Consider the following 18,597-nt stretch of genomic DNA (forward strand, 5'->3'; position numbering starts at 1 on the left):
TCAATTATTTTACTGCAGTTTACTTTGTCTTGGGCATTTAAAAGAACATTGTTAAATTGATTGCTTCTTCTTCTTCTTCTTTTGCATTCTAAGTGTATCATTTAAAAGGGGGTTTAAGTTTGTTAGTGAGAAAATTTTGAAACTTAATTCACCCCCCTTCTTAAGTTATTGAGGCCATTTAAAAGGGGTTTAAGTTTGTTAGTGTAATTTGAACTTAGCTATACTTGTTTGTGTAGACTAGAACATTAGTTTCTAAATTTTACTTCATATAATTTATATAAGAAGTCAAAACATATCATTAAATGTATATGAACCTATTGGGTATTATGGGGTTGTTGGCTATAATGTCTAAATAAGACTTAGAATGTGTGATACACTTAGCGTCAAATTTTCTTGTTAGTTAAATTAAAAATATTTTTATAATCATACATAGAAAAAACTAAAAAGTATTACAAGCTGCAAAAAAATCTTCTATTCTCATTCTCTTGATTTCTATCCTCTAAACAAAAACGTCTTTAATATTTGATTAAAAAAAATTGAACATGAATAAATTTTTTAAATGCTAAAACCAACAAAACTATCAAAAAGGGTAATATTTTTTGTAAACTACCAAATGGGGGTACATTTTAAATTAATACCCACAAAGGGGTAAGAATACAAAGTCATAAATCAATTCACGACTATTTTTTAATTACGACTTAGGCGTCATAATTTTTTTTTAATTTTTATTAGAAGTCATAAATCATTTATGAGTTTAAAGTTGTAATTTTTTAAAATTAATTATTAACTAATTTAAATAAGTTTTAATTTTTAGTTTTATTTAATATTTTCTATATTTTTTTGTTAAGGATTATTATGTGTTTTGTAAATTAGAAAAATAATGTAAACAAAAGATTTAAATTTAAATAAAAATATAAAAATGTACTAAGAAATACAAAGAGGTCAACCGCTAGTAGCATATATAATGAGATGCAAGAATCAATTCTAAATAAGCCTAAACAATGTTTTTTGTGTAGAATTGAAAGACATATTTGTAGTAACTATCCTTATAAGTAAATTAACGATTAATATTGTTTTTACTTTTTAATTTTATACTTGTATTTAATTTATATTGTTCATCTTACATTATTTATTATGTTACTTTATTTTAACAACTACTTTTATCAATAAATTATTTTCTGTTGTTAATATTAAAATAATTTTATCAAATAATATTGTACTAAATTATTAATTTACTTAATGATAACTATAAAAATTAATTAAAAAATTTAAAAAGAATTTAATATTATTTGATAAATTTTAAGTTAATATTATTTATTAATATTAGTAAAAAAATAAAACATTGATTAGAAAATTAAAATTAATTTAAACTTGTGAATAATTAATTTTAAAAAAATTAGGACTTTGAAGTGATAACTAATAATTTAAAAAAAAATATATTTAATTGTGTAATTTTTTACAATTTCAATAAAAAAATTGTGAATTATTTTATGATATTGTATTCAAAAGTTGTGAAATACCATGTGCTTTACTCCTTTACGAGTATTAATTTAAAATTTATCCTCGTTTAATAATTTAAAAAGAAAGAATTATTATCCCTTTTGATAGTTTAACCACCACAATGAGTATGAGATGAAAGGGATGGGAGTAAGGTGTCCACGAATCATCAATTATTATTCTTGAAATTTTAAATCTGCAAGTGTTAATACTTGGCTAGCTAGATCTTTCAATTTTGAATGTTTGAAAATAACAAAGGTGCGCGTGCCCATGTGATGATGTGTGCATTGAACATGCGAGGGAGGAATGCAAATTCAAACTCCTCTGCAAATTCAAACTATAATTCTCTCTCTTTCCCTCTTCCTTCTCGCACCCACCCTCTCACTAGATCCAATTCCCCACAAACAAACCCTAACGCTCCAAAACCAAAAACCCTCGCATTTAAATTTCATCTTCCGACATTCAAAACATTAACCTTTGACTCAAACGCATGAGCGAGGATTGCAATTCTGGAGCCGCGTCGCTGTTGTTGCCCTCCCCTTCGAATTCCAAGGTCGGTCTTTTCCACGCTGTTCGTTCGATTCTTAGTAGTGTTTTCGAATCTAAAAATCCATCATCTCATTCGAGGTTTGTGTTTCAGATTGTTGGAGAGAAGCGTGGAAGCACTCACAGGGGTCACAGCGCTCGGAAACGGGTCAAGATGAAAGATCTTGACGCCGTTGTTCACTCCGTGGGTAATTTCGTGTTTCAGCCAAACTACGTCGTTTTTGGGTTTTCAAAAATTTGCATTTTGCTCTTCTAAGATTTCAGCTTTTCATCTATGTATCGTTTTTTTTTAAAAAAAAATCAATCTTGTATTTTTTTTTTTTCTGGGCAGAGACCCACTTCTCATACTTTTATTTTGGTCTCAATTTAATTTGCGATTTCAATTTCAATTGTTGTTCAGAAACGAATAGCCGTTATTCGGAGTTTAAAAACGACAAAGAAAACACCGTGCAATGGTCGTTGGGTGCTACGGATGCTTCTCAACAAGTGACAACGGGAAGGAATGCGATGCCGGAAGAGTTTAATTTTGTGGCTCGGCCTCTGATTCTCAACACTGAAGCGTGCAAAGGTGGAGGGTGTGTTGTGAATTTCGCCAAAGATTCGTTGTCTGAGAAGCAAGAAAAAGGGCATGGTAATTTAGTAGTCTCAAGGGGAATTAATGTGGATCTGAATGCAGAAGATGCTACCGGCTCTGTGAATCTGGAACCTGCAAATTCCTCCAAAGGGTGCAATCCTTTTAAGTCAAAGGATGTGTCCGAGAGTGGGAGCTGTGTTGGACCTTTGGAACAGAAAGATCCAATGACGAAATGGAAACAGATGAAAGAATATGGTTTTTGGTCGCCCTCTCATGCTGGCATTCCAAAGCCGAAACATCATGGGAGGAAAAGTAAGAATGAAATGCTCAAGAAAAAGATGGAGCTTGCAAAGAGGGAACAGGTTAACCGGTTTACCAAGATTGCTGCTCCAAGTGGACTGTTGAATGACTTGAACCCTGGAATTATAAATCATGTGAGGAATAGAAAACAAGTGCTTTCAATTATTGAGAATCTTGTAAGGTCTGAAAAACATGAAAGCACTAGTGTGGGGAGTAAGCACGCAGCACATTGTATACAAGGAAATGTAGAAGTTAGTAAGAGGGATCAAGAAAATGTGGCTGATGTAAGTGAGCATCAGCATGACTTTGCTTGTGAGGAAGGAGCCCTTCATAGCACTTCAGGGAGCAGACAAGCTAGAAAGTTTCCTGTGACAACAAATGATTCTTCTTCCTTGATTTTGGAGGGTAGAGTTTGTGATTGTGACATAGGCAGTTTAGATAAAGGTAGTCTTAAAAGTTGTATGACACAGTCAACGAATGTTGTGGAGGATGATGCTTTAGCTCTGAAATTGTCATCTGAAATGAGGGCATCAATGAGTTCCACCGGTTTGTCAAATGAGGAATCCTCAAATGTCACAATGGTTTCATCCCTTTCCCTAAAAGGCTCGTAACAATTACCCTTGTGCTTTATTTCTTTCAGTTTTAGTTGTTTCTTTCCTTTCATGCTTGTCTTTAAACCATTTCATATAATGCATAGTTCAGATGGAAGGGATCAATTCTTGTATTCTTTTTGAACTTTGAAAGCTAGCAATTAATTGATGTGTTCGGAAATTAATTCTTTACACTACACTAGGGTAGTTATAGTGCATTTGGTACCATAAGAAGTAGTTCAGTGTATCTCATTTTCAGCTTGTGAAATATTTATTAGATTGATTGGGCCTCAAAAGAAAAATTCCTTAGTATAGGTGTTTCTTCGAGCCTTTGCTGACATGGATGCTTCTATGTTTTCCAGCTGCTACTGTTGCTTCTCAATGGTTGGAGCTTCTGCAACATGACATCAAAGGACGCCTTTCAGGTAAATGCCACATTTATTTTATTTAACCAGGTTTTGGAGGGGAACTGCTTACATGTGATTTTTATACTTTTTTCTACATTTCCCAGCTTTACGTCGTAGTAGAAGGAAAGTTCAATCTGTAATCACTACTGAGTTGCCATTTCTTTTATCAAAGGAATTTGGAAATAACCAAGATTATGATCCTTGCACTATGAAAATGTCTGCGGGACTTCCCACTGGCAAAATAGCAGATATGCATCGGGCAAGATGGACTTCTTTGTTTGATCATATGGATGAAGCTCTTTCTGAAGAGGAAAAGAAACTTGTGAGTGCAAAAAAGACAGCATTATTTTAATACTATTAAGGTTTATTTTAGACTTATTTTAGGTCAGTAAATGCTAAAATACGTGAGAAATTATAGGGTATGGGGATAGGTGTTTATACAAGAAAAGTAAGGTAGTGATTGGTTTGTTTTCTATTTTTTAGTTAGTATGTTTTGATAGGAATGGAAAAATGCTACGTGTTTTTCATTTTGTTTCTCGTCTTAAAAGTTTTATGAATGAAATGATGAAAATATTTCTTGTTTTCACCTTTTACTTTACAAAACTTCACAGAAAGAGAAGGAAAACTAGATAGCATTTTTGTCATTATTAATGAAAAAACATATTGGATCATGCTTATATTAAAAACAAAAGAGTGAAATAACAGTTCCTGTCTTACTGTGTCATTATGATATCCCCACTTGTCACATCATCAATGAGTACTTGACTACTTGCCAAAATCAAAGCTGTTGTTTCTGTCTTTGCCGTCATAGTATTCAATAGTGTGCTTTAGTGGAGAAGCGAAGTAGACCAGCCCTAGGTAACTATCGGGTTCAAATAGTGGAGCAATTTTCATTAGGCAGCAATTTTCTATCTTAATTGTTTTGTTTATATATTTAGCTTTCACTTTTGCTTTCATATTTGATATGTATTTTTCTGTTTCTATAATTAGGTATTCATGTCATGGTAATTTACGGTCTTGAATTGGAATACTGAACTTGTGAAATGTTAATTCGTCTTATGAGTCTTTGGGTAATTTGCAAGTTATGAATTTCATATTTTGGTTTTGGTTTTTGATATATACTAGTTTATGTAGTTTAACAAGTGACTCATTGGTTCTACCCATGATTGTAATTGAGTCATTGACTGGTCCAAAAAGTATCCACTATTTTCTTTTTTAAAATTTATCTGATACGCTTCAGCAACTCAGGATATGGCTTTATTTCAAGTCAATATGTACTGCAGTTTTTTTTTGTTAAGTTTCTTTTACCTTTAATTTTTATTCTTTCACTGTATAAGTTGTTTCAAATTGGCAGCAAGGAGTCCCTTCACTGCCCGGGCTTGCAAATGACAACCCTGATAGCAAATGTGCCTTCCTTCTCATTTTCTCTCCCACTTTAACCATAACTACCTACTGATAGAAACATAGATCCAGAGGTGGGCCTTGATATTGGGCCCAAACCAAAGATATGGCGGGTTTACAAAAGAAAGAAAGGAAAGGGAATATAGAATGATAATGGTGACGTGGCTGATGGATGCGTGATGTGCATGGGCGTGTGACTATATAAGCTGTTATGGTGAGAGAGAAAAGGCGGGAGAATTCTGTTAGGGGTGGGGTCATTGTGAGTGACTTGGGGAGCATTGTGTGCTTGGGAATTGATAGTCTTTCACTATCAGTTTGTTATCGTTTTTTTTCTTGCCGATACTCTTGTAATTGTTTCCACCATTTATATACAATTACAAGCTCTTTTCATCATTCTGTTATTATTATTACCATTTCATCTAATTTTTCATATATAAACCCATCAATTGGTCCGACCTGCCGGAAACATAACCACCATTCCCTAACGCCGGTAGATGCGACTGCGTTCTCAAATGGGAGACTGAATTGATGCGTTGGAAGCTCAGATGGGTGACGTGCAAGCTACGTTGCAATCGTTAGCTCAACAGATGCAACAACAGAGTTTGATTATGAGTGAATTAAGCAAGCAAATCGCTCAGAAGGGAGTGAATCAGGAGAGTGAGAACTCGGTGGGGGAATCATCACAAGAGGAATCTCGTCTTTCTGGCAAGAAGGTGAAGTTGCCACTGTTTGAAGGTGATGACCTTGTGGCTTGGATCACACGAGTTGAGATTTACTTTGATGTGCAAAACACAACGGACAAAATGCGCGTGAAGCTGGCTCGACTGAGCATGGAAGGCTCAACCATACATTGGTTCAACCTTTTGATGGAAACGGAGGATGAATTGTCATGGGAGAAGTTAAAAAGGGCGTTGATCGCACGTTACGGAGGCCGACGGCTAGAGAATCCATTTGAAGAATTGTCAACAATAAGGCAGAAAGGGAGTGTAGAGGAGTTTGTGGAGGCATTCGAATTGTTATCCTCACAAGTGGGTAGGCTTCCCGAGGAGCAATACCTGGGCTATTTCATGAGTGGATTAAAGCCTCAGATACGAAGGAGGGTTCGAACGCTAAATCCTCTAAACAGGATGCAAATGATGCGCATCGCGAAGGATGTAGAAGAGGAACTGAAAGAAGAAGATGAAGATGGGGAGAGAAGTGATAGTAAAAAGGGGGTGCAGGATCGGATGGGTCGAAATAATTGGGCTGGATCATTTCAGAAGAGCCGGAGCGGGTTGAACCCGAGAGACCCAATTCGTTCACCTAATTTGGGTTGGTCTAACCCAACGCAGAAAACGGGTTCTAGCGGCTCTAACACGATCTCAACGTTGTCGTTAGCATCAACAGGAAGGAAAGGGGAGACCGATACTCGCACTGGGGTGTCGGAGAAGTGGAAGGGAGTCCGGAGCATCCGTAACAACGAGATGGCTGAGAGGAGAGCCAAGGGTTTATGCTTCAAATGTGGGGGGAAGTATCACCCCACTCTCCATAAGTGTCCCGAACGAGCCCTAAGAGTATTGATTTTAGGAGAAGGAGAGGCTCTGAATGATGAAGGGGAGATAATGGCCATGGAAGCTGTGCAGCCTGACAGCGAAGAGGAGATTGAAGTAGAATGCAAATCCATGGGAGTACTAGGAAGTATGGGAGAGCACCGTACTATGAAGATTGAAGGGAAAATTGAAAATGTAGATGTGTTGGTGTTAATTGATAGTGGGGCAAGTCACAATTTCATTTCGCCCCAAGTCACTACTGCTCTAGGACTTACTATTACCGCCAGCGTTGCGAAGCACATTAAATTGGGAGATGGCCACAAAGTTGTATCTGAGGGAGTTTGCTACGGGCTCAATCTGAGGGAGTTTGCTACGGGCTCAACATCCAATTGGGACCTATTGTGGTGAAGGTGGATGCTCTGGTGTTGGAGTTGGGAGGTTTGGATATGGTGTTAGGAGTGTCGTGGTTGAGTACCTTAGGAAAAGTGGTGATGGATTGGAAAGTTCTGTCTATGCAATTCATGTATGAGGATCAGTGGGTGAAATTGAAAGGTCAAGGTGGCACACAAGAGAAACAGAGCTACCTGAACACATTCCTTGAAGACAAACAAAGGAGGTTGGGAACAGATTGGTGGTGGTCTCAAGAAGAGCAAAGCAAAACTGTGATACCAGGAGACTTGAAGGGTATATTAGAACAGTTTCATGAGGTGTTCAGCGAGCAGATTCAATTACCTCCAGAAAGAACCCAAGTGCATCAGATTAAATTATTTCAGGATCATGGGACCATCAATGTGAGACCCTATAGATACCCTCATCATCAGAAGGAGGAGATTGAAAAACAAGTGCGTGAACTGCTGAAGGTAGGAGTTATTAGACCAAGCATGAGTGCGTATTCGAGCCCGGTGATTTTGGTCAAAAAGAAAGACAAGAGTTGGAGGATGTGTGTGGATTATAGAGCTTTAAACAAAGCTACAATTCCAGATAAGTATCCGATTCCCGTCATAGATGAATTATTAGATGAGCTTTTTGGAGCAACTATTTTTTCAAAAATTGATCTTAAGTCGGGTTATCATCAAATTAGGATGCACAAGGATGATATTCACAAAACAGCTTTTAGGACTCATAATGGCCATTATGAGTATCTTGTTATGCCATTTGGGTTAATGAATGCCCCAGCCACTTTTCAGGCCACCATGAATGATATTTTTAGACCATTTTTGAGGAAATTTGTATTGGTTTTTTTTGATGATATTCTAGTATATAGCAGAGACACAACAGAACATCAAGATCATTTAACACAAGTTTTGTCTGTGTTGTCAGCAAATTGCTTTGTTGCAAACCCGTCTAAGTGCAAATTTGGCTGCAAGCAAATTGACTATCTAGGCCATGTTATCTCTGGCGATGGGGTGGCAGTAGATCCAGAGAAAGTCAAGTGCATCCTCGAGTGGCCTGAGCCAAAGAATGTGAAAGGAGTTTGTGGATTTTTAGGCCTTACAGGGTATTACAGAAAGTTCATAAAAGACTATGGTAAAGTGGCAAAACCTCTGATAGATTTGACTAAGAAAGACAACTTTGTGTGGGGAGCAGATGCAATGAAAGCTTTCAATTTAATGAAGCAAATTATGACTTCTCCTCCAGTTCTGGTGCTCCCAAATTTTGAACTCCCATTTGAAGTGGAATGCGATGCGGCTGGTAGGGGAATTGGTGCTGTCCTTATGCAACAGAGGCAGCCAATAGCTTTTTTTAGCAAGGCATTATCTGATGGCAATTTAGCTAAATCAGTGTATGAAAAAGAATTAATGGCTTTGGTCTTGAGTATTCAACATTGGAGGCATTATTTATTGGGAAAACAGTTCATCGTCTACACTGATCATAAGAGTCTAAAACATTTCTTGCAGCAAAGAGTCTCCTCTCCGGACCAACAATGTTGGTTAGCCAAGCTGTTAGGTTATCAGTTTGAGGTAAAATATAAACCAGGCTTAGATAATAAGGCGGCTGATGCCCTGTCCAGGTGCTATGATGAAACTGAGTTCAGCACCATGATTTCTTATCCGCAATGGGTGCATAGTAAGAAATTACTAGAGGAGGTTGCTACGGACCCAGAAATTCAGAAGCTGATCCAGGAATTAGAAGCCTCTCCTGAAGCTAAACCGGGATTCCATGTCAAACAAGGGATTCTATTCTACCATGGGAGGTTAGTTCTTTCTCCGAAATCACCATCAATTCCTATCTTATTGGAAGAATATCATAGCACCCCCACTGGAGGACACTCTGGTTTTCTTCGAACCTATAGAAGATTAGCAGACAATTTGTACTGGGTAGGAATGCAGAGAAGTGTGAGAGACTTTGTGAGGGCTTGTGATGTGTGTCAGAGACAGAAGTATGCTGCGACTACACCCGGAGGGTTGCTGCAACCCCTTCCCATTCCTAATGCCATTTGGGAAGACTTATCGTTGGATTTCATTACGGGATTGCCCAAGTCGAAGGGTCATGAGGCTGTGCTAGTAGTAGTGGACAGATTGTCCAAATATAGCCATTTTATACTGCTCAAACATCCATATACCGCCAAATCCATTGCTGAACTGTTTGTTAAAGAGATAGTGAGACTCCATGGTATCCCTAAGACCCTTATCAGTGATAGGGATCCCTTATTTGTTAGCAATTTCTGGTTGGAATTATTTAGATTACAGGGTACGAAGTTGCAGATGAGTTCAGCATATCATTCGGAGACTGATGGGCAAACAGAAGTCATAAATCGGTGCTTGGAGAGTTATTTGAGATGTTTTGCTTCAGATCAGCCCAAGACATGGTCAAACTGGATTTCGTGGGCTGAATACTGGTATAACACAACTTACCATGTGTCTATTGGTAAGACTCCATTTGAAGTGGTTTATGGCAGACAACCTCCTAGTATTTTGCGATTTTTAACCAATGAGACCAAGGTGGCAGCTGTTGCGATGGAATTAAGTGAGAGAGATGAGGCTCTTAATCAACTCAAATTGCATCTTTCCAGAGCTCAAGACCAGATGGCTAGCTATGTTAACAAGAAGAGGCGGGATTTGTCTTTTGTCATAGGGGAATGGGTCTTTTTGAAGCTACGCCCTCATCGACAACACTCTGTGGTCAAGAGGATCAATCAAAAATTGTCTGCTCGTTTTTATGGGCCTTTCAAAATTTTGGCAAAAATTGGAGAGGTGGCTTATAGACTGCAACTCCCAGAACAATCTCGGATTCACCCGGTTTTTCATGTGTCTCTGCTGAAGAAAGCCATAGGAGAGTATCAAGTTCAAGGTGAACTCCCCAAAGACTTGGAAATAACAGATGCTGCTGATGCGTACCCAGAACAGGTGATGGGCTCCAGAGTAATTATGCAGGGGGGTGTGGCTGTGCACCAAAGTTTGATCAAATGGAAACATAATTCTTTGGATGATGTTACTTGGGAAGATGATGCCTTTTTGCGTGGTCAATTTCCAGATTTTAGCCTTGAGGACAAGGCTATTTCTAAGGAGCAGGGTGTTGATAGAAACATAGATCCAGAGGTGGGCCTTGATATTGGGCCCAAACCAAAGATATGGCGGGTTTACAAAAGAAAGAAAGGAAAGGGAATATAGAATGATAATGGTGACGTGGCTGATGGATGCGTGATGTGCATGGGCGTGTGACTATATAAGCTGTTATGGTGAGAGAGAAAAGGCGGGAGAATTCTGTTAGGGTTGTGGGGTCATTGTGAGTGACTTGGGGAGCATTGTGTGCTTGGGAATTGATAGTCTTTCACTATCAGTTTGTTATCGTTTTTTTTCTTGCCGATACTCTTGTAATTGTTTCCACCATTTATATACAATTACAAGCTCTTTTCATCATTCTGTTATTATTATTACCATTTCATCTAATTTTTCATATATAAACCCATCACCTACAAACCACCATGCCTTGCCTCCAAACACGCACACATTCTATCGCAAGTAGACATCTGCATTTGTGTTTGTTACTGCAAGCACCCTTCTCTGTGAGCTGCTTTTTGCTCTATTCCCTGAGTTGTTGGTTGTTGAAAAAGGTTTTACTGCTATCAGGACATCTTAGAAACAAACTAAATACCTTTTAGTAATGCTGTTGAAAACAGAACCATTTTTGTAGGATTTAGAAATGCAAAAGTCAGTTTTAAACTGTTAGTTACATTTGCAGTGCAATTATTAAAACTTTGTACGGGTAAATGCAGCAATTGCAGCCATAATTGTGGTTGTGAACTGTAATTTAAAACTCTTGCTGAAGGGTATATATTATCTTGAGAATCTGCAATGCTTAGGATCCCAATTTACTTATAATGGATTTTTCATTACAGTGTCTTATCATTTCAAGTAATGGTGGATACTAGACATGTACATGGTGAATACCTAGGAAGATGCTAAATTACTGAGAAAGAAGTTTGCACTTTTTCCTTCAACTAAATCTGAACTTTTCCTTATTCATGATTTCAGGAATGTTGGTTGAATCAAGTAAAAGAAAAGCAACTGCTATGTGACCAGGGCATACAACATGTAAACTGGAGCTCGGTTTTTGGTTTACAACAGCTGGGGAATTCAGAAAACAACTCCAGGTAAATGTGTCAATTACCCTTTCATAAAATTATTTACTATCAAATATCAATGATGTGGACTTGGTACTTTTGGTTAGGTTTGAAACAATTGAACTAACATCAGGATAATTTCCTAATGTGAACTTTAGTAGTATTTGGAATTTAGGAGAGAACAAGACTTCTGCAAAATAAAGCCAATTTAATTTGTTGCTAGCGCTCTCTATTTACATTATAAATTAATGAAAAAAAAAATTGTATATAATGGAATAAGAAAAGAAAATTGGAGTATACGGCTGAACAATCAGCATAAAAAAGTTGTAAAGCAGGTTGTTCAGTCGTATTCAGTAACTAGAATGTGTATGCTACATTTTTTGTTTATTTTTACATATATGTTTATGTTGCTCTTAGAATTTGGACTTCATGCCTAACCCAACCTCTTAAAACTGAGTTGTAGGGCGAGTACTGCCTAAGCTGTATAACTTCTGTTTAAGCCATATCTCTAGGTTATGTGGGACTAGATGACCACCCAAGGGTGGAATGAAGGTAGCTCTCAAAGAGGTCGCAACTAAGATGGGTTAGGGGTCACTGCAATTGAGGTGGCTTTCCAACACTCTCCCTCATGCCCAAGGCTATTGGCTTGGAGCATGGCTAATGCAGATGATCCAACAATAAATCTAGGATAAACTCCGATATCATCTTAAAATTGGGCTTAAGGATTAACTCAACCTCACAAAACTGTCTTGTAAGGTGAGAGTTGTCGAAGCTTTATAAGTTCTATTTAAGCCATATCTTTAGTTTATGTAAGACAAAACCATCAACTTTGAGGCTGCAATTAAGGCTTCTCCCAAAGAGGCTGTAATTAAGACAAGCTAGGGGTGACCTTCTAACAACTGCTTTGTTTCTTTCCTTCTTCCAAAATCTGAAAGTAAATTGTCATTTTTTTTTGCAAGACAAGCTTTTTTATTTTGAATATAGCCACATTTTTGCAAGTGAGGATAGAGTTCTTTAGAAGCTACATTTAATTCATATAGGTTCTGTTAGCAACCAAGAATTGAAATGAGGAAGAAAATAAAAGATTTTATTGACTAATAAGAAAAAAACAGAAAATAGGAGAGAAAACTCTCTTTCGAGGGTTTTCCCTTCACAAAGGATTTTTCCTTTCACAAAGAGCTAATGCTCAATCTACAAATGATAAGACCTCCCTTTCTCCTATGCTTCTTCCTTTATTTATATCTAATAAACCCCTCCAACAAACTAACTAACTCATTAGTAGTCTAACTATAGAAACTAACTCTTCCTTCTCCTTATATCTTAACAATACACCCCTCCTAAAAATCAACCTTGTCCTCAAGGTTGGAATCTGAAAACTGGAATTACACACTTAAACTTCCTAAAGTTATGTCTGATTGTTGGAAGACAACTGCACCCCTTGTAGCTTAACTGTGAACGACCCACAATCCTTGCATGCAAATTGAGGTTCAGTGGCTTTGGTGGTAGGAGGGACAAGGGTGGACTCCATATAACTTTAATCAACTTGACTGGCTCAGTACATCCCTTCTGCCTTAGCTCCATGTCTAAGCTGTCAACCATAGATGCAATAAAATTTAATGCTAAAGGCTCACCCAACAAGTTGACATTCCAAGATTCCAGCACCGTTATTGTTCCAACCACCTTCATGAATGATTTTTGTTTCACCATAACAATCTTTTTATGGAAATCTGAATCTTGAAAACAATGTGGCTTGGTTGAATCACCTGCTTGGACTTCCTTCTTGATAAAATTTTGTAATTGGGCTATCAAGAAAATCGTCTTCGCAGCCCACATTCGTCACTCCATTTTCCTTGTGCTTCTCCCTCTTTATCGATGGATCAACTTCTTCCTCCATAACCTTTTTCAATCTTTTTTTCTCTTTCTAACTTTGCTTCATCATTTTTGGTTTCTTCTCCACCACAAAGGGTGTGGTTCCTGATTACTGACCCTTCTTTACTTCTGTTTTCTGATTTCAAGATCTACAATGGATCACTGTCACACTCAAAACTCCTACCCTTCAAATCAGTTCCCCCTTCTATGTTTCTATCAAAGCTGGCTAGTTCCACCTTTCTTGCCCAAGAACTAGCCTTTGCTTCACTGAATTCTGACCTAGTTCCCTCCATGTTATTTTTGTCTTGTTGAGAGGCATGAGAATCAACTTCTTCATTCAATATCTTGCACAACATGTGTTTCTTCTCTGAAATGTTGGTCCGCCCTTTCAAGAACTCTATGGAAGTCTCTCATTTTTTGATGTGGATTTCTGTCTAAGTTGGCTTTTCTTGCTTCAAGATACTCAATCTTTCAAAGATTTGGTTACCATGACGATCTACGAATCTTTTGATCAAAGTTGTGGAAAATGACTCCCAATCTGAATCTGGGTTGTTTTGGCTCCAAATGTAGAACCAATGTGTCGCAGCACCCTCCATGCTCATGAATGCATGTTGCAGCTTATGGAACGAAGGAATTTCTTGTACCTCGAAGAATTTTTTAGCCCTAGCAATCCAACCAATTGGGTCTGTCCCCATGAATGTTGGCAACTCCACCTTCTTAACCCAAATTTGTGCTTCCTCCATCTCTAACACTGGCTTCCCCTCTAAGATCCGGCAGGTCGGACCAATTTGTTAGCAATCAAGAATTGAACTGAGGAAGAAAATAAAAGATTTTGTTGACTAATAAGAAAAGAATAGAAAATAGGAGAGAAAACTCTCCTCCAAGGGTTTCCCCTTCACAAAGGATTTCTCCTTTCACAAAGAGCTAATGCTCAATCTACAAATGATAAGATCCCTCTCTCTCCTATCCTTCTTCCTTTATTTATATCTAATAAACCCCTCTAACAAACTAATTAACTCATTAGTAGTCTAACTATATTAACTAACCCTTCTCCTTATATCATAACATGTTCCAAAGTTGTAATTCAATCATGTGCATATGCAGTGCATTGCTAGCTGTTGTAGTTAGAGAAACCAAAGTCTTACAAACCCAACCTTAGAATTGCATATTTCTAATCTGGGACTTAAGTCCCATACCTTGCAATTGGATCCTAACATTGCACCTCGCTCCACAGCCTTGGTGCCCGCGTGATCTGGCTGTACACTATTCCTTTAACTATTTCCAGGCAAACATCGCAATGCCAACATGCCGTTTACTATTGAGACGTGATGGGAGGCTTTGATACCAATTTGGTAGAAAGTGGATAAAAAAGAAACAAACTAGAAGAAAATAGAGACTTGTGTAATGTGAAAATGAAAGATGAAACAATTGAATAAAGGTATTTGAGACCTGTAATCTTCCACTTTCCATGCCTCAATTCCGGATACAATTCCCCTTTTTATTCCCTTCGCCGCCGCCTCTTAGAGGAGACTGTGTAGCTATTGAACCGAAACAACCTTATGCATTTTAAAGAAAGACTATTCATTCTATTCTCTCATGGATACTTATGCAGTGGACTGGAATTTTTGTTCTTTCGTAATTTATCATTTGCCACTAAAGGTTAATAATTACATATCCTAAGTTTTTTTGCTCTGTTATTCGTGTTACTTCATTTTCTCAGTTTAGGTAGTTAAATAACTGTTTTTCCTTGTGTTTTATCACGAAAGTTTGGTTCAGTTCAATTTTTTTCTTTTCTTTTGAAAGAGCGGTTTGTATTTTTACCCATGTTGAGTTCCCTTTGGCGGTTTGCCCCGAGCTTGATGGTCAATCATATATTTGATTTGTAAAACTTAGTCCATGCTTATCTTCAAAACTGAAACTCTTGAGTGTCATTATGAATACTAATTGTAGAAGCATTTAAGCCTTTTACAGTTTGAATTTATATCCGTATTTACCTTGGACATGCATAATTAGTTGTGCAGAATTTTCTCCTAATGTATAAAATCTTATTTCTACAACACGAAGCCAAATGGTCACAAATTTTGACAATTTTGATATTCTATAATGTGCAGAGCACCGGCATTTGATAGCTCGGAGAAAGATTTAGCGGTGAATGCAGCTGCTGCTTCCATATACTCAACATGTAATTTTCTATTGTCAAAGAGCTAACCTGTATTTGACGTAGAGTTCATGCATTCATGTCAGAATCTTTTATTTTTTCATCCTAAATGAAATGACTAGTAATTGTCATGGGCACGTGGAACACCTAACGTCGTGTATGTGATTGTTATGGTTGTAACATTAGTTGTTGAATATAATTTATTTTTTACTTTTTTTTGCCGCTGTCAGTAAATTTGTTTGTAGTTAGATATCTCATCACTGAAGATCATTTTTGTTAATGATCAGAATATCCCCTAATATGTTAATTGGGATTAAGCAAAATTAGTGGCCAAAAAAGGACCAAGGGTGCTTTTCCATTTGAACGGAACTCTTAATATATATTTGTCCTAAACAAAAAAAAAAATCTCATTTTTTTTATAATTCGTGCTCAATGATTTCATAGATAATTGAATACAATCTAAAATAATTAAAAAAACAAAAAGTATGTTTCTAAAAATTAATTAGCTATTACTATACTAAATAGTAAAATAAAGCTAGGAGTTTGGAACTCAAGGGTTACATAAATTTGAGGCACGGGAATGAAGTGGAAAAATAGAAATAAAAATAATAAAATATGAAGTAGTCATTTTGCATTTGAAGATAAGGAGAAACCTCAACATGTATACAAGCTTGTCAAATTAGTGTATGGATTGAAACAAGCTCAAGAGTTTGGTATGAAAGACCAAGTTCATTTTTAGTTCAAAATTTATTCTCCAAAGGAATAGCGGATATTACACCATTCATAAAGACTTAGAAAATGGATCTGTTGATAGTATAGATCTATGTAGATGACAGCATCTTTGGTATTTCCTCAAAAAGGATGTGCAAACAATTTTTTGAGCTAATGAAAGGAAAATTTAAAATAAGCATGATGGGAGAACTAAAGTTCTTTCTAAGGGCTTTAAATCATTCAAAAGAGGTTTAGAATGGATGAAACCAGACCAGTGGCTACCCTCATGCATCCATCCACTGTTAGTGATAAAGCAGAAAAGAAAAGCACCAATAGTGCATACCAATTTCATGGGAAATCACTAGTGTCATAGTCTTCAAAGAAACAACACAATTGCCATCAAACACCACTTCATTAGAGATCATACTCAGAAAGGGAATATTGAGTTAAAATTCATTGAAACCAAGCTCCAGCTTACTGATATTCTCAACAAACCTTTGAATGAGGACAAGTTTAATTTTATTAAAATCTTTCATTAATGTCAAATGTTTTATTGATATCTAATTGGGCATGTTAATTTGTGTTTATATTTTTTTTTTGTTTAAGTGAAATCCATGCTTGGGTGTTCAATATTTGTTAAGTTTGATGTGCCTCGTATCTGCATAACTAAATTGGGTTTGCTGTTGATTTTTGGTGCATGGTCACTAATGGTAATTCTATTTGTTGTGAGCCCAACGGCTAGTTTGTGCTATTTTGTTTTTACTATTTAAATTTTTGTTTTTATGTTTTACTTTTTTCTGTTTTACTTTTATATAGGATGTGTTGCTAAAAACTTATTTCACTGCTCATCTTTCTCGATTTACTCTCTCTTCTTACCTTTTTACTCATCCCCCTGTTTTTTGAGTTCACCAAACCACTTACAAAGGGCTAGAACCAAAACCATGGTTGTGAAAAATCCTTCTCAATCCTTGACCTCAGACAGTGAAACATCACACTAACCTTCACCCATTACCCACAACAATAAAGGGAAAGGCAAAGAAACAAAGGTGTCTTTTAGGTCTAATTCAGAGACAACCATGATTGTCACACACCTTCGCTCCAAGGGAGTTGCGCTAAGGTCATCCGAGAGGAAAAGCTCTATGAAAAAGAAAAAGACTAGGAAGAAGAGAAGAAGGTCAGAGTATGAGGTTGTTGCTTTATTCAGAGACAGAAAAATTACAAGAAAAGTTTGATGGAAGTTGGGTCAACAAAAAGGTGGTAAAAGGAAGATACATTTATCTGCTGGAGATCAAGGGATATGGTTGGTACATCCTCTACATTTATTTGCTGGAGATCAAGTGGATAGGGTTCTTTGATATTCATGAACTTGTCTATGCAAGGTTGGTCAAAGATTTCTTTGTTGCTCTGGTGGTGGACAATACCAACTTCACCTTAAAGGCTATTCTGAAGAGTACTAAGGTTCTAATCATAGAAAAGCATTTGTCAAATCTTTTGGGGGTACATGTTGACAGCAAAAGGCTCTATGGTGATTTGTTTGACATCACATGCCTCAAAAAGAGCAAGATTATGAAAAAGTTATTGAAGGAGAATGATGATGAGTTTAAATCCAAATTCTTGACATCTTTTGGGAGAATTGTGCACTGGATTTGCATGCACTCTGTGTTGCCTTGAGTTGGCACACTCCAAGAAGCGAGTAACCATGATTTGCTAGTCATTTATTGTCTATGGAAGATGCTAGAGATAGGGGAGCAACATGGTGAACAACATAAAGGCCAAAGCTTGAAGCTCAAGGAAAAGCTTGAAGATGTTTTGACTTTTACATGCCTAACTCCCTTGAGTGACATTTGTATTGGTTGTTATCTTGTATGTTGCATCTTAGTACATTGATATCTATTTTGAATTATTCATCATCATGGTTAGTGAGAAGAAAAGTTTCTAAGTTAGAAAAGTTTCTTCAGAGGCAAAAACTATTTGTTTTAATCAATTACAGGTATATCGTAATTGATTACAACAAGCTATCTGAAGCTTGAAAAGTTGAGTCTCGTATCGGTTTAATCGATTACAGTTGTTTCATAATCAATTACATTGTTTTTTGGGACAATTAATGATTTATTCATGAGTCTCTACTTTAATCGATTACCAAGTGGTTTAATCAATTACTTCTCTCTTGTTTAGTTGTTCATAAGTGAACAAGAACACTTTAATCAATTACTTTGAGTATCTAATCGATTACATTGTTCTTGAGTTATTTCCATATGTTGGGAAGAATACTTTAATCGATTAAAAAGATAATTTAATTGATTACTTTGTAGATTTAATCAATTACAGACGGTTATAACTATTTTCTCTATAAATCGTGTTCCCCTCCATGTACATCAAGAGAATACTCAATATCTCGAAAATAACACATAAGTCTCTGAATGAGCTAAAGATTTCAAGCTGCCATTAGTA

General features: G+C 36.7%; 1 protein-coding gene across 2 annotated transcripts; it reads left to right on the forward strand.

Annotated features, from left to right (window-relative positions):
* The first annotated feature begins 1,707 nt into the window (after nt 1-1,707).
* Nucleotides 1,708-15,651, forward strand: LOC114385084. Of its 2 annotated transcripts, XM_028345054.1 has the most exons (7): nt 1,708-2,050; nt 2,138-2,231; nt 2,444-3,520; nt 3,870-3,932; nt 4,019-4,236; nt 11,320-11,438; nt 15,389-15,651. In XM_028345054.1, the coding sequence occupies exons 1-7, from the start codon at nt 1,988-1,990 to the stop codon at nt 15,483-15,485; spliced, it is 1,731 nt and encodes a 576-aa protein (XP_028200855.1). In that variant the 5' UTR covers nt 1,708-1,987; the 3' UTR covers nt 15,486-15,651. The 2 variants fall into 2 exon arrangements, with proteins under 2 accessions (XP_028200855.1, XP_028200856.1); XM_028345055.1 differs by lacking the exon at nt 1,708-2,050 and having other exon boundaries at nt 2,138-2,227.
* The last annotated feature ends 2,946 nt before the right edge of the window (nt 15,652-18,597 follow it).

Source organism: Glycine soja, chromosome 14, assembly GCF_004193775.1.
Source record: "Glycine soja cultivar W05 chromosome 14, ASM419377v2, whole genome shotgun sequence".
NCBI lineage: Eukaryota > Viridiplantae > Streptophyta > Magnoliopsida > Fabales > Fabaceae > Glycine > Glycine soja.

What these genes read in the sequence shown, in the direction of transcription:
- LOC114385084 (XM_028345054.1), top strand. Translation starts at nt 1,988, where the DNA reads ATGAGCGAGGATTGCAATTCTGGAGCCGCGTCGCTGTTGTTGCCCTCC. An exon ending in CATCAAAGGACGCCTTTCAG is followed by an intron (nt 3,933 to 4,018) that starts GTAAATGCCACA and finishes TACATTTCCCAG; the next exon opens with CTTTACGTCGTAGTAGAAGG. An exon ending in CTGAAGAGGAAAAGAAACTT is followed by an intron (nt 4,237 to 11,319) that starts GTGAGTGCAAAA and finishes TCATGATTTCAG; the next exon opens with GAATGTTGGTTGAATCAAGT.